Genomic DNA, 16,533 nt, shown 5'->3' with positions numbered 1-16,533 from the left:
ACAGATACAGACAACGTCACTGCCTTTTACACTCGTAAAATCCAAGCGCAAACACACAAACCACACATCGTAGGTTAAACTGACTGTCGATCCCACGAGATGCGTTCAAGAAAATTCAAATCTACATCGAAGTATTTAGGTCTTGCTCGTAAATAGCAACAACCCTATAAAAGAGCATATCAGTAGGCGTTCGAGTCATCTGTACGCATCATAAACTAAAAAAGGTTCATGGAAGCTGGAGCCATGCGCTTGGAGATAGAGTAGAGCCTAATTACAGGGACGTCAACAAAAGTGTCTGGCAAAAATAGCCTAATAATAAACATGACTAAATACTAAACACGCCTGTTGCGCACGTGTTGCAACACACACACACACACACACACACACACACACACAGTAAAAGTGTTCATCCTTCTGACACCAGATTGTTTTGCCCTGTGCTACCTTGATCAAGTCTCCGTAGAGGACATTCGCTCTGTCTCACACTCTGTCTTGTCCTTAACAGTGTGCTGGCAATGCCTGACACAGATCCAATTTTACACACACACACACACACACACACACACACACACACACACACACAATTCTATATACACTGATTAGACCATGAAGATTACATCATCTCTGAAAAGTAAAGATGTCTTGCAAAATTACACACACACACACACACACACACACACACACACACACACACACACGCTCCAAAGCCTGACTGCTGCCAACCCTTTATAAGTCACCTTATAAATAATTCCAATAATGCCAAAGTCTATATTTATCCCCTGACCCCACTCTGGGCTTACTCCTCCACCTGTCCAGGTTGTGTTTTGCCACCGCTTCCCTGCCACGAGCCACAAATGGCGATCTGTCTGTCAGTTTTCGTGCAGCAACTAAGAATAAATGTAGCACGGCTCATATTAATCATTCGTTTCTCTCCCAGTTTGGATGTAGACTCAGTGATGATATAATAACGACGGCGGTCTGTGGGGTCGTGGAACGAAATTCAGAGCAAAGTACCATGGGATCATTTTCTCCATCCATTTAACCCTCTTTAACTAGCATCTGGCTGCATGTGGATCAGCGCTGGAACTTCTGAGCCCTGGTCTATTTTAGTCCTCGATACATGGAAAGAGTTTAATCGACGGCTTAGGTGAGGCTGACTATAATTCGGTTCAGGAGTTCATGAGGAGGGGCAAATTCGAAAAACGCCTCTAAAGTTATGAATCTACAACAGTCTTTTGAGGAGTTGATCTTCTTTGCTGTGGTGTGCTGCGGAGGTCTTATTGGGACCAACAAAATGAACAAGATGGTGAGGAAGGCCAGCTCTGTGGTAGGGATGGAACAGGACAGGCTGGAGGAAGAGACTGAGAAGAGGATGAGAGGGAAGCTGAAAGCTATCATGGACAATCCTTCTCATCCTCTCTACACTGAGCTGAGGAGGCCCAGGAGCACCTTCCAGCCATGTGCCTCAAAACATCTGGGGGGCTCTTTCATACCACCAGCCATCAGACTCCACAATACAACAATACCCAGTATTGCTATACCCATTTCACACATCTTCACATGTATATAAATACTAAAGATATTACACATCAACCTATATAAATAGAACTCTAGCATATGTACACACACACACACACACTGTTTTACTGTTTCTATTATTTCAAGTATAGGTATTTATGGAAATCATTTTCTTCCTTCGATGGTACTCGTCCTAATCGTGCTGGTGTGTTAATGTGAATTTCCCCTACGAGGGATCGATAAAGGTCCATCTTATCTTATCTTATCTTATCATCTAAATAAATATGGTATCATACAGTGTGTGTCAATATGGTGAATTATCCCATGCAGTAAAGATGAGAATAACTCTTGGCCCTTGCAAACACACATAGTCATGTCATGCACTGGCAACACCCCGTGACTCGTGATGCCGTATGTTTATTGAGTAGATGATTCATCCGAACTATGCTAACAGGCCTGACAATGAATAACAGCTCGTGAAGAACAGTTAGCATGACACCTGTATTCTTCGATACCTTAAAAAATGTATTTAAGGTGCATAATAGGTCCTTAAGGAGCACTGGTGTACATGTACATGTTTTAACAAAATTACAAAAAGCATCAGATTCATGTTGTTTTTGTTGTTAATGTTGTTTTATATATATATATATATATATATATATATATATATATATATATATATATATATATATGTGTGTGTGTGTGTGTGTGTGTGTGTCTCAAGAAATCTTAAACTAAAGACTATGTATGTCCAAAAAAAGCAGGTATGATATGCAAAGTTAACCAGTGAAAGATGAACATCAAAAGTCTGACGTTAATGAGCCAGTCAATTTGATTGGGCTTTTAACATAGTAGGCTAGCCAGTGCGCTAACGGATTCATAGGTCAATTTTGCCGTCTGCCATGGTGAGATTTGTAGGTTCAGTATTATTTGAACGCAGTATCACTTTAAAAATAATGACAGCATGTTGTGTTTTTGATACAGTTCGATTAAGACGGATAAGAGTCAGGACAACAGTGGGCAGTTCTTCTTTGGGTTTTACTCCGCAAAGAGAATGACCAAATTCTGTGAACGTAGGTTTTGTGGACAATGAACTATCCAACCAAATATTAACCCAGAGTTAATCTCTAGAGTGGCCAAACAATGCTTATTCCTGAGTTTACATACAACTCAATACACTGCACTTCCTCCCACCGTAGATAAGAAAATCCCAAACAAACAAGGACTTTGAACAACTTTAAAAAAAATTTCCTCTTTTTTCCCCCTCTCTGACAGTTTGGTGTTTCTGTACACGGGTAAGGTTAGACTTCTCTTAACAAGCTGGAATGGATGTTTGTGGTGCTTCACTGGAAGGCACAGTGCCATCTTGAGCTGTTATTGTACCACTTCCACGAGTAGCAGTGACAGTAGTGGTGAATGGAGCACTCACGGGAACACCATCCAGAGGAACATTTGATCTTCTCAACTGATCAATGTGTGGTCTCCAGATAGTATCTGGTGCAATCATAACTGTTTATGAGAGTGGTCCTATTCTTTCTTTGACCTTTGCAGGTGTCCATTTGTGATCTCCTCTGTAACCTCTACCAAGCACACTCTTTCCAATTTCCAACTCTCTCGTTTTCCATCCTCCTGGTGATTGTTTGTCGTGTACGGTTCTCCTCGAATGGGGTTTCAGCAAATCCAGCCTGGAACGTAAGGGTCTCCCAAGAAACAACATGGCAGGTGTTTGATTTGTGGTGAGTTGATGAGTTGCGTTTCGATATTCAAATAAGAAACGGTGAAGCTTCGGGTTTAGCGCGATCCTTTCGTCGGTCATGGTCCGCAGCGCATTCTTCAAGCGTTGCACAAATCTCACGGCTAAGCCATTTGTAGCTGGGTGGAAGGGCACTGAGGTCACGTGCTTGATTCCATTGTCGCTTAGGAAAATCTGGAACTCCTCAGATGTAAACTGGGGACCAGTGTCACTCACCAGCTGTTCTGTACACCAGTCCTTGCGAAAAGTTCTCTCAGAACGGTCACAGTGGTTGTGGAGGTCATACTGAACACTTCTGGCCACTTTGAACACGCATCAACAACAACCAGAAATGTAGTGCCCATGAAAGGACCTGCAAAGTCAACATGGAACCGGCCAACCAAATACTAATCCAGAGTTAATCTCGAGAGTGGCCAAACAGTGCTTATTCCTGAGTGAACACACAACTCAATACACTACACAGCACACATAATTAGCATCTCTAGCTTAATTTTGCTTTTTAAAATGGTGACATCGATCTTTTATAGTCATTGAGCTCTTAAGCAAGAAAAACCAAACAAACACTAACTCTATCTTGAAATCTGTGTGCAGGCTTTAGCAATTAGCCACATTTACATAGTAGCTAGTACCTACTGTTTTGCCATGATGGGTGCTTTGTATTGAGACTGATGGTTTTTCTTGCTAAACTGTTGCTATTTACACCAGAACATGAATACTACAGAGAATAGAGGTTCATATCAACTGTCCTGACCCCACTCTATGAGGTCTTGCCATCTAACTGTAGTAGCACCTGTGATAATGGCAGAGCAGGACTCGATCATGTTCACATCTCCCTCTTTAAAGAAGCCAAAGAGTTGCACATGGTCTGCATACCTCGCAAGGGTTGTTAGTTACTGCATATTTCCAAGCTAGCCTCTATTGTCTAAATTTAGAGCAGGTATGCCTGGCCACTGCACATTTCGTATATAAAACAGTTGCGCTGGGATTCTATCATCTCCCCAGACTTTAACTTCGTACCTGCAGGATCTCAACCTCCGTCACAATGGTAGGATATCATTCACGTCCTGGTTTTATTAATGATTTAATAGTGATAGATGAGCAGGAAAGTAATTAATGTTACTGATGCATGCAGAGGATTGTGGACAATAACTGTACCAAGGTCAATTGCATGTTGGATGATGAATTTCAGGATGTTAAGATCATTTCTGAGCATAAATCAATGCTGTGATTTTGTTTATGAATCATGTTTAAGACACAACATGGTGTCATGCTTGGAAAGCCATAAAAAGAAAGTCATGAAACGTCACTAAGCTTAAGGGTAAGGGTTATGGTTTGGGTTAGATGTTACATCCTTTCGTATGACTTCATTCAAATGAATTCCAAATGAAATTGTCCTGAATATTACGTACTTTGTGTGAGATCAGGTTTGTTTGACAGAATATGAAAACATGCTGAGATATGAAATGTGAGAAATCTAAAAAAAAGTTTAGTCTTTAAAAAAATACAAATGTTTACGGTAAGGTTGGGGTGGGATTTCCGTTTATACGTTTTTAGACATATTAAATAGAATGAAATCCAACCCTATTGCCTTATTTGTTTAAATCCCTATCATTTTTATGATATGTGGGTAAATGGTAAATTCTCTCTTATTATGTTAAAGACTTGAGCTTCCTTTATCAATCTTCTAGTAAAGCTGTGTGTAAATAGGTTCATAGGCCAAACTGAAGTTAAAGTTCCTGCCAGATTTACTAAAGTAAACTCCTAAGTGCTAAATCTTCCAGTAACGCGGCTTTGGCTACCATAGAGACGCACTTCTCATCCTGCTTTTATATGACGTCATTTCTTTTATCCAAATCGTATAACTAGTATTGTTATGGGTTTGTTTTGACTTGCTTTGTTTGAAGTTTAATATGAAATGACATTTTTCAAAAACCCTTCACAACCTTTGCGAAGCAAATAAGCTATTTAACCCGTTCATGCATAAATGACTTAAACACGTATCCAGTTTCTTTAGATGATTAATTTTTTACATAAAACTGCATGATATTTGAATTTCGATTCTTTGAATATTTGAATTTTGATTCTATGTATATTCCAATGTCTAACATTTTTTAGATTCAGCTCTAAAATATGTAATGCTATGTAAAGAAAAAAGTGTTCGAAAGCAGGGCGCACGGTGGCTTAGTGAATAGCACATTCACCCACCGTGACCCTGTGTGTGCGGAGTTTGCATGTTCTCCCCGTGCTGCGGGGGTTTCCTCCGGGTACTCCGGTTTCCTCCCCCAGTCCAAAGACATGCATGGTAGGCTGATTGGCATGTCCAAAGTGTCCGTAGTGTATGAATGGGTGTGTGAGTGTGTATGTGAATGTGCCCTGCAATGGACTGGCACCCTGTCCAGGGTGCATCCTGCTCCCCATGCTCCCTGGGATAGGCTCCAGGTTCCCCGTGACCCCTGAAAAGGATAAGTGGTATAGAAGATGGATGGATGGATGGTGTTAGAAAGCATAATTTGTGTACATACAACATTTACATAGTTTAGCACTGTTGCATGGCGCAATAAAATGATAAATCCCCCATCCCCCTTCCAAAAAAACACTAGTTTTTAGTTTAATCTGGCAAATATATATATATATATATATATATATATATATATATATATATATATATGCTTAAACTTTTTATGTAGGAAGTTATATCTAGTAATAATGTTCTAAAGTGATTTGAAGGTCCTTTACATATTATATTTTCCTAAAATATAAAAAAAATAGACTTAAATTGACTGTCACTACACATGAAAGGGTTACACATGACAATGTAATCTGTATATCCATTGTTAGTAAGTCTTGAACGCCAAATTACTTGGTAATTAATGGTCCTACGAATGATTTACGAATAAACTAGTTTGCATTTAGGTTAATAAATGAGGCCTGGTATTTCTAACCTGATGCTTTAAGGTTATAGCATAGAACATAATACAAGTGTAATATATATATGAAGAATCAACATGTGTTATGATTTATTTACAAGGATGTGAATAAGAAAATTCGAATCATATGTTTCATTTGGGATACTGTGATGCTTTTAATAATCTCTGCTGATGTTCTTCAGTCACCCAAAAAGGCCAAGAAGAAGGAGTCAGCCAGCTCCAATGTGTTCACCATGTTCGAGCAGTCTCAGATTCAGGAATTCAAAGAGGCAAGAGCCGTTTCCTCATTTATCCCAACACGCACTGTATGATATATGATATTTCAAAACAATACAAGTCATAACTCACAGGAGCTTTCAGCTTAACAGCCGATTCCTTGGCTGAGACCAGACATAGGCTATAATCACAGTAATTTACAGTGCACATGATGGATGGACTCTTAAGACATTAGTCGTAGCACATTTCTTTGATATATAGAGAGAGGATGATGTATCTTGAGTTAGCATGTTGTAAATGCCTGCAGGCATTCACCATTATGGACCAGAACAGAGACGGATTCATTGACAAGAATGATCTCAGAGACACTTTCGCCGCTGTAGGTAAACACTGTCTGTTTCTCAAGTAACAATTCCAATGGGTGAATCCAGCATTGGGGTGCCATTTGTGTCCCACTCATATTACATTTACAAACGTTTATGGAAGTTAAAAGAGATTTTAAATATTTGAAACATATGGGCTCGCTTTAGATAAATAATGTAAAACGTTAATAAAACCTCTGAAGAATTTATGAAATGGCATTTGTGCCTGTCCCAAACCACTATAACTACACTCTAACCTGAAATATAATCATTAAAATACTTCGAAAAATCATATTATTTTCATGTTAATGTGTGAATCCATTAAACAGGTTATGCTTGAACCGTCCTCTTCCATGACTTGAAGATTATAGGTTAGGAAAATTTTAGATTTTAGTCCCAAAACATTCACTCTTGTTACAATGTTAAAACGTTGAACCCTGTGAAATATTTGGAGGGGGTACGGTGGCTTAGGGGTTAGCACATTTGCCTTGGTTGGGGGTTCTATTCCCACCTCCACCCTGTGTGCACAGAACCCTGTGTTACGGGGGTTTCCTCCGGGTACTCCGGTTTCCTCTCACAGTCCAAATACATGCGTCGTAGGCTGATCGGCATCTCTAAATTGTCCGTAGTGTGTGAATGTGTGTGCGATTGTGCCCTGTGGTGGGTTGGCACCCCATCCAGGGTGTCCCCCGGCAGGATAAGCGGTAGGACAAGCGGTACAGAATGGATGGATGGAAATATGTCACATGTTAAACAGGAAGTTGTATCATCTGTAACTCTGTTACCCATATTATAGATTGAAAGCAAATTATTAATTTTGAAAAAACATAAAGTAAATCAATGCCATTAGCATGGATGATAGTTAATTACAGTTTGTCCATCCATCCATTCTCCGTACCGCTTTCCAGTCTGGAGTCGGTTCCAGGGAACTCGTGGAACAAGGTGGGGGACAACCTAGCAACCCATCACAGGGCAAATTCGCACACACATTCACACACTATGGACAGTTTGAAAATGCCCATCAGCCTACACTGTATGTCTTTGGACTGGGGGAGGAAACCGGAGTACCCCGAGGAAACCATCAAAGCATGAAGATAGCATGCAAACTCCATGCACACATGGTGGAGGCGAGATTTGAACCCCCAACCCTGGAGGTGTGAGGCAAACGTCCTAACCACTAACATGGGTTACCACATTTAAAATGATTAAATGCATTCGATTCATTGTTGTAAAGTGCTTAAATAAAGTTACAAGGACTAAATGGCACCCCAGGAATGAAATGGAACAGCCCAATACTCAAGTTGCCTCATAAGATGTTGAGCTAAGATTCTCGATCATAAGAAACACAACATACATGAAATGAGCATTCTGTATGACTGTATGTTTCTGTGCACAATATTTTTCCACGTGTGTGTGTGTGTGTGTGTGTTTCCAGGTCGTCTGAATGTAGGGAGTGATGAGCTTGATGAGATGCTAAAGGAAGCCTCAGGTCCCATCAACTTCACAGTGTTCCTCTGCATGTTTGGCGAGAAGCTCAAAGGTACACTCCAGCTTCAGTTACATCAATGACACGATGATAAACCTCATCCGAGATGATCTAGTCTAACTAACAAGGACTTCTCAGGTACTGACCCGGAGGAGAACATTCTGAACGCTTTCAAGATCTTCGACCCAGAGGGAACCGGTGTCCTGAAGGGAGATGAGTGAGTGATTAGCTCTTAAGGCTTTATTTCTGTGTCTAACACCTGTGTGTTGCAAACTGTATTGTTTGTTCTTGTACACTTGGTATTTTCATGGTCAAAACGCTGTCCCAAAAGTCTCCATAAATAGATGAAATGAACACTTTTACTCGAGTACAAGTAAAATTACTTCTAAAAATATTGACTCAAGTATGAGTAATAGTAATCATGTCAATAACGACTTGAGGAAGAGTAATAAAGTATCCAATGAGACGACGATGAAAGTAGGAAGTACTTCAGATTGGATTAAAATGAAGGGAAAATCCTGAATCTCAGACCACATGGAGAACTGTAAGTCACACCTTTCCTTGTCTGTTCTGTTTATATCATATAAAAACCTGGGTTCAGGATAAAGCAGCATATCCCAATCCTGTCATGGGTACAATAACACACGCAGAACCTTTCAGTCATTTTCAACACAAAATCTCTCTCTCTCTCTCTCTCTCTCTCTCTCTCTCTCACACACACACACACCCCATAAAACAAACATTTTCCCAACAGTCGACTGTCTTTATTTTCTCAACATGTTAACAACACAAACTTGTCAGCATATGCATTTAAACAAGACGACAGAGAACAAAAGAACAGACTATGGAACAGAACAGAAGAGAAAGTGTGTGTAGAGTGTGTGTGTGTGTGTGTGTGTGTATCCTACCACGGACGCTTGCGTCGTCCCCCTCTTCGGCCATTATCTTCCAGGACTGAGTCGCTAAAAATATGTCTGGTTGTTACGGATGCATTCAGACCACTGCAGAGTTTTGCAAGACTCATGACCTTAGTAAATATAATATAAACTAATTATTACACCTACTTATGTCCGTTAACATTTACCCGTAAGGGAGGAACGCCACCGAATGTAGCGAAGTAAAAGTACATTTCTGTCATTAAAAATTAACTTGAATACTTAAGAGGATAAGTATGGGCAGTTAAACCTACACTTAAAAGTAAATTTTTTTTCACAAAGTTACTCAAGTAAACATAGTGAAGTAAATGTAACGCATTACTACCCTGCGTTACTCTGTTTCACTGAGATTAATATTTATGTCACGAATCTACTCAAAGCAGCCCATAATAAAGAATAGTGAAGTAAGAGGCAAAATCAATATCGTTTGTCCAAAGACATGTTGGAGACTCAGCAAACATGTGGGAAAAGGTTCTCTAGTCTGATGAGATGAACATCGAACACCCCAAACTACTCAGCAGCCTGAAAACACCATCTACACAGTGAAGCACGGTGGTGGTAGCATCATCTTGAGCATCACCCTTGGCCTCTTGGTTGCTTCTCTGACTAAATAGTGGATTTGTTCAGCGTTTGAGATGTTTGACATACTGTATAGTCTCAAGTCCAGGTTGTAACACTACGAAATGTGGAAGGAGGATGAATATTTATGCAAGGTGCTGTACAATAACGGTGACTAATTCATGTTCTGTTGATGTTTTTTTCTCTTGTTCAACAGGATCAAGTATTACTTGATGTCTCAAGCAGACAAATTTACGGAAACTGAGGTGAGCAACGTTAGTGTACATTTCTTAGGGTGCTTTTTTTTTTGTCAGGGAAGAAAAACACTAGCCGGAGCTGTGCTGAAATGGGGAAAAAAAAGCTGCTCAGAAGAGGCACACACTGTAACCATAACAACACTCTTGACAGACCTAGCTAGTATTGGCTAGTTAGTATCAGTAATAAAGCTTGGTGATTAAGTAATTTTAAAAAAATATTCCCCCTCCCCCGATTTATGTCATATATCATTATTTGAACGAGTAACTAAGAAGACTACAAGACTTTTGTCCTCCATACTGCTGGTTAATATTTCTGACAATGGATTTAATAGAACACACACACACACACACACACACACACACTAGCACAAATAGAAGCACAACATCTGCCTTCAAACTAGTATTATCTGTGCATTTCCTCTCTCTCTCTCTCTCTCTCTCTCTCTCTCTCTCTCTCTCTCACACACACACTCATGCACACAAGAGTCACGCATTTTGCGTAGCAGCTTTCATGCACCATATATCAAAGCCTTGAAAAGAAATGCCTATGTAACACACACACACACACACACACATAAAAACAAACAAGCCCTCTGTTCCCATGGCAGCAGTGTGCAGTAATCTGATGGCTGGCTTCCCATGGCACCCTGTTCTGACTCACTGATGGCTCCTGTGATTACAATAATCCATCTTCCTGTCAAATACCCCCCAAAACCCCACATACGATAATGTGGGGGAGGGGGAAAAATGAACGAAGAAAAATTGCATAGGCATACTTTGGCTCCCATGTGTCCAGCAGATGAGCGGCCATGCTGCGTTGGCAGGGTAATGTACGCTCGGGAAGTGGGGGGTGGGGGTTGGGGTCCGGAGGGGCTTGTGGGCAGCGCTCTTGATCAACCATGTGGTTACACACAGGAGACATGTGCTCAAGCTCATGATCAAACACTGTGCCACTCGTTCCCCATGGGCAGATCCCGCTGGGTTTATATTGACATCAACATCGGTTTCAGCTGACGGGAGCAGGAAAAACACACATAGCCACATGCAGGCACACTAAAGGAGGCAGTAAAGGACAGAGAGTGAGTGGAGGGGGAGACAGCCAGGGAGACACAGTGACCGAGTGAGACAGGAATATACAGTGACTGAGTGAGACAAGGATATACAGTGACCGAGTGAGACAGGGATACACACTGACCGAGTGAGACAGGGATACACACTGACCGAGAGAGACAGGGATACACAGTGACCGAGTGAGACAGGGATACACACTGACCGAGTGAGACAGGGATACACACTGACTGAGTGAGACAGGGATACACAGTGACCGAGTGAGACAGGGATACACACTGACCGAGTGAGACAGGGATACACAGTGACCGAGTGAGACAGGGATACACAGTGACCGAGTGAGACAGGGATACACACTGACCGAGTGAGACAGGGATACACACTGACCGAGTGAGACAGGGATACACAGTGACCGAGTGAGACAGGGATACACACTGACCGAGTGAGACAGGGATACACACTGACCGAGTGAGACAGGGATACACAGTGACCGAGTGAGACAGGGATACACAGTGACCGAGGGAGACAGGGATATACAGTGACCGAGTGAGACAGGGATACACACTGACCGAGTGAGACAGGGATACACAGTGACCGAGTGAGACAGGGATACACAGTGACCGAGGGAGACAGGGATATACAGTGACCGAGTGAGACAGGGATACACACTGACCGAGTGAGACAGGGATACACACTGACCGAGTGAGACAGGGATACACAGTGACCGCGTGAGACAGGGATACAGAGTGACCGAGTGAGACAGGGATACAGAGTGACCGAGTGAGACAGGGATACACAGTGACCGAGTGAGACAGGGATACACACTGACCAAGTGAGACAGGGATACAGAGTGACCGAGTGAGACAGGGATACACAGTGACCGAGTGAGACAGGGATACACACTGACCAAGTGAGACAGGGATACAGAGTGACCGATTGAGACAGGGTTACACAGTGACCGAGTGAGACAGGGATACACACTGACTGAGTGAGACAGGGATACACACCGACCGAGTGAGACAGGGATACAGAGTGACCGAGTGAGACAGGAATATACAGTGACCGAGTGAGACAGGGATACGCAGTGACCGCATGAGAAAGGGAGACACAGTGACCGAGCGAGACAGGGATACACAGTGACCGAGCGAGGCAGGGATACACACTGACCAAGCGAGACAGGGAGACACAGTGACCGAGTGAGACAGGAAGACACAGTGACTGAGTGAGACAAGGATACACACTGACCAAGTGAGAAAGGGAGACACAGTGACCGAGCGATACAGGGATATACAGTGACCGAGTGAGACAGGGATGCACACTGACCGAGCGAGACACGGATACACACTGACCGAGCGAGACAGGGATGCACACTGACCGAGCGAGACAGGGATACACACTGACTACACACTGTTGTAGTTAAATATGGAAGAACAAGGGTATTGAGAACAGTCATGGACACTGATTAGGCTAGCAAGTTAAGAACTGTAACCAAGAGATAAGATGTCCACCACTTCCTTTATTGTGCTGCTGAAACATTTCAGACATCATTATTTGCTTCATTCACTCCTCTCGCAGATGGCTCAGATGCTGCAGATGTTCCCTCTGGACGTTTCTGGTAATCTCGACTACAAGAATCTCTGCTATGTGATCACACATGGAGAGGAGAAAGAGCAGGAGTGAGGAGACCGGGGGACTAAACTTTTATTTGTAATCACATTCATCAATGTCGTTGTCATTACTCATTGTCAGTACCTGTGTGGCTGAATATGAGCCTTGAGCTTTGAAGACCAGAACAATGTGTGGTGTAACTCTGTTGTAACTAATGGATAAAGACTTTTTGGAATGTATACAGCCTCCATTTTGTGGAACAATTCATTCTGACATTCATTAAGTTTGTTTATAATTTTTTTTTAAAGGGGTCCACTTAGTATTGGGGCAATTAGGCTGAGGTTAAACTGCTAGCTTACATTCATTTCTAGTCTAGGGAGAAATATTCCTTTAAAACATATACTTATGTACTTTAAAGAGGATTATAAAAGACAACATATAAAAGAGAAAATGAATTTCAGACAAAATGTAACATTACAAGGTGGCACAGCTGGCAGCGTTGCTGTCTCTCAGCACCAGGGGAACTGGTTTAATCTTGAGCTTGGGTTACTGTCTGTGCAGAATTTCCTAATTTCTCACCGTGTCCCATGGGTTCTCCAGTTTCCTCCAACAAACATGACAGTAGGTGGATTGTGTGCATGGTGCAACAAGCAAAGAAATACACCACTGATCTCTTACCACTTTGGACCAAAAAATACTTGTTGGGCAGAGGGGTCATAAGACAGTGTCAAATATCATGGAAGGAAATAAACGTGCCACCATAAGGCAGATGACATGTGAATCCAACATTTACCTCATTTGGCTGATACATTTATCCAAAGAAATTTACAACTGAGACAGGATACACCTGGAAAGTTGAAGGTTAAGGGTCTTGCTCAAGGACCCTTAATTGTGGCAGCTTGGTGGTGCTGGGAATTCATGAACTCATGACCTTCCAGTCAGTAACCCAATGCCTTATCCCCTGACAGAATGCCATCTCAGAGGCTACAACAGCTGAAGACCATATCATATGCCAGGAAGAAGCAGGACAGTTGTGGACCAGGGAAACATTGCTTTGTTTCAAACCCCAGTTCGTTTTTCATTATGATGGTAAGATCAGAATTTGGCCCAAACAACATGAGTCCCAGCATTGAGCCTTCTATTTGATGGTGTGGGGGATGTTGTCCTTTGAACGCATGAAGGCTTCTGATAACCCCTGAAGACGGCATGGATGGCATGGCGCATCTGAACATCACTGTTGTTAAGGTTCATGCCTTTATGGTTACAGTTTATCCCAACTCAGTTGGACACGTTCAGAATGTACCATGTGTCAGAGCATGTATCATCTCAGAATGGCTTGAAGAAAGTTTTCTTTGCTTCAGTGGCTTCTGGCATCTTTGGGATTATGTTAAACAGGGGTGTTCACAGCATGACTGAACAGATGTACAATTGACGGTGCACTCCACATGATCCAACATATCTGCACAACAAATCTGGAATATTGAGAAAAATCCTTTCCCAGCAGAATTCTTGCCATTCATGCCATAATGGATGGACAGTAGGGGCTGGGAATATGATGACATTTTGTATAGGCCTATTTGATCAAATTGTGTTGGTCAAAAATGTAGGTTCTTGTCCCGGGCTCAGGCACCTGATCCACACTTCTAGTTAGATATCTATCCATCCATTTTCTGTACTACTAATCCAAACAGGGCCACAGGAAACCTGGAGCCTATCTCAGGGGACTCGAGGTACAAGGTGGGGGACACCCTGGACGGGGTGCCAACTCATCGCGGGCCACAATCACACACTATGGACAATTTAGAGATGCCAATCAGCCTACTGGACTGGAGGAGGAAACCAGAGTACCCACAGAAAACCCCCGAAGCATGGAGAAAACATGCAAACTCCGTGCACAACGGTGGAGGCGGGAATTTAACCTCCAACCCTGGCACAGCTGTGTAAATGCTCCCGCTCTCATTTGGAGATCATGAGCTTGAATCCCAACAATTTCACAGTCGAGAGCATAACTTATTCAGCTACCATATAACTATATATTGCATCTCGGAAGAAGGATATGTTTGCTTTTGCCTCTCAGATTGGTAGGTGTTATGCGGTTAGGGACTGTAAGAAATTTGTGTAAAAAAAAATTATATGCAATATATATCAACAACAAGATAACAACATAAACTCAAATAAAAAAAAAATGTACTTATGAATACATCTTCAATCTTTTATTAAATGACATTACAATTTTTGTGTGCACCAATTTACAATGGAACCCCAACAAACAACCTTCAGTTCAGTTTTTACTTGCTGTGTCATTGCCATATCAACCTGACATCAGAGTGCAAAAATAGTAAATATTGGCTGAATACAAGGCAGAATATATCATAATAACAGCCATGACACCAAGTCTCCAGTACAGTACAAAGTCAAAATAAGTCATGTCATACTTTTTTGTTAAATATTATTAACACTGCTGTTAATTATTGTACGAGATCAATCTGGTTAATTATTATAATTTTTTATTTATTATACTGAACCAGCAGTGTACCACCGCTACTCAGCTGCTGATTTAAGAAAGAGGTCAACTTATGGTAAAATCCTACAGGCTACAGTCAAAGTAAACCAATAATTCAAATACACAACATCTAAGCTAAAGTCATAAAATAAATGATTGGAAATGGGGTCCTAATGCTCGGAAGTCAATATACACTGTAATTGTTCTCAATGTTAATGGAGCGTAAATGAGTGAGACAAATGTTATCTGGGAAAGTGGCTTTTGAAAACAATTGGCTTATAAATAGGGCGATCCCATTACAGCAGAGCACCGAGTCACAGAGACATGTTTCGTTATCTTAGAGTAAGTACCCTATTAATTTCCCTTCTACAGAGCCAGCTGTACTCTCAGTAAACATACTCGCGAGAAAAGAAGGTCTGCGATGGCAGAGAAGGAAAGCTGCAGTCCAACTGATATGTTTGTTACACTCACTCGCACAGTAGGGTGAGACCAATAATACTGTAGAAAACAGAAAAGAAGCACAGAGAAAGCCAAGACCACGGGGAATCAAAGCCACGGTTGCAATTTAGCTGACAGTAAACATCCTACCAAATCCAAACAAGCTGTTTTCAGAACTGTAGAACCAAAACAATAGGTGGCTGGGGTTGTTTTTTTTTGTTTTTTTTTGGTTTGTTTTGTTTTTTCAAGCCTGATCCAGATGTTTCTCATTTAACAATGTTTTATTTGGAGCTGCCTAGCAGGCAGGAGCCTCATCTGTTCCTTCCCCGACTCACTACAGCCTTAACGAGCTCACGAACTGAGAACAAGCCCGAAGGACGCCGACGAGACATCACCAGGTGTAGTGAGGGCCTGTCTACAAGTGTGTGTTTACTGGGTATGAGTAAGAACGAGCGGCGTGCAGAGACAGCGAGATGACAGGTTGCAGCGTAGTCTATATACTAGACACATCAGAACTTACAAAGTATACACACGTACACACATAAAAAACACTCTCATGTCTTATTAAAAGAGAAAAAAAAAATAAAAATAGGATTCATACGTTTCCTTGTGAAAACTGTACAGCAAAAACAATTTCCTTATGAATGATGATGAAGAGTTCTTAATAGTGCTGTTTGCTCAGGCTTTCACTTGATTAATTACGTATCAACAGCAATGAATGACAGATCCACAAAATCACTAGTGTATGTGTCAAACACTCCGCCTCTTTTGCTGGCCGGAGTGGAGAGAAGAAGAGCGAAGCCGCACTGATTCTGCCCGTTTGATCTTCACTGCTGGTAGACCGAGAGCATCTGACAGGCCGTCTAGTCCAGAGCCGGCTTCTGCTGGGTTCTCTAAAGGCAGG

At 41.8% G+C, this 16,533-nt stretch overlaps 2 protein-coding genes across 3 annotated transcripts in view; one reads left to right on the top strand and one right to left on the bottom strand.

Annotated features, from left to right (window-relative positions):
- The first annotated feature begins 4,228 nt into the window (after positions 1 to 4,228).
- On the top strand, positions 4,229 to 12,927 carry LOC128624080 (myosin regulatory light chain 2B, cardiac muscle isoform). The gene is made up of 7 exons (XM_053651372.1): positions 4,229 to 4,316; positions 6,381 to 6,467; positions 6,722 to 6,797; positions 8,212 to 8,316; positions 8,401 to 8,479; positions 9,973 to 10,021; positions 12,656 to 12,927. The coding sequence occupies exons 1-7, from the start codon at positions 4,314 to 4,316 to the stop codon at positions 12,758 to 12,760; spliced, it is 504 nt and encodes a 167-aa protein (XP_053507347.1). The 5' UTR covers positions 4,229 to 4,313; the 3' UTR covers positions 12,761 to 12,927.
- An 897-nt stretch (positions 12,928 to 13,824) lies between these two features.
- Positions 13,825 to 16,533, bottom strand: part of LOC128624079 (collagen alpha-1(XXVI) chain) — a 37,813-nt gene continuing 35,104 nt past the window's right edge. For both annotated transcript variants that reach the window (XM_053651369.1, XM_053651370.1), the window contains exon 14: positions 13,825 to 16,522. In XM_053651369.1, coding sequence (XP_053507344.1) covers positions 16,380 to 16,522 — 143 coding nt within the window. In that variant the 3' untranslated portion in view covers positions 13,825 to 16,379. The remainder of the gene's footprint in view (positions 16,523 to 16,533) is intronic.

Source organism: Ictalurus furcatus, chromosome 20 (genome assembly GCF_023375685.1).
Source record: "Ictalurus furcatus strain D&B chromosome 20, Billie_1.0, whole genome shotgun sequence".
NCBI classification, from domain to species: Eukaryota; Metazoa; Chordata; class Actinopteri; order Siluriformes; family Ictaluridae; genus Ictalurus; species Ictalurus furcatus.
Note: the sequence above shows the minus strand (reverse complement) of the source record. Positions and strands in the feature narration are given on the sequence as shown.

Excerpts from the sequence above, each read along its gene's own strand:
- LOC128624080 (XM_053651372.1), top strand. Across the intron at positions 6,468-6,721 it reads AGATTCAGGAATTCAAAGAG|GCATTCACCATTATGGACCA; the intron begins GCAAGAGCCGTT and ends AAATGCCTGCAG. Across the intron at positions 8,317-8,400 it reads GTTTGGCGAGAAGCTCAAAG|GTACTGACCCGGAGGAGAAC; the intron begins GTACACTCCAGC and ends AGGACTTCTCAG.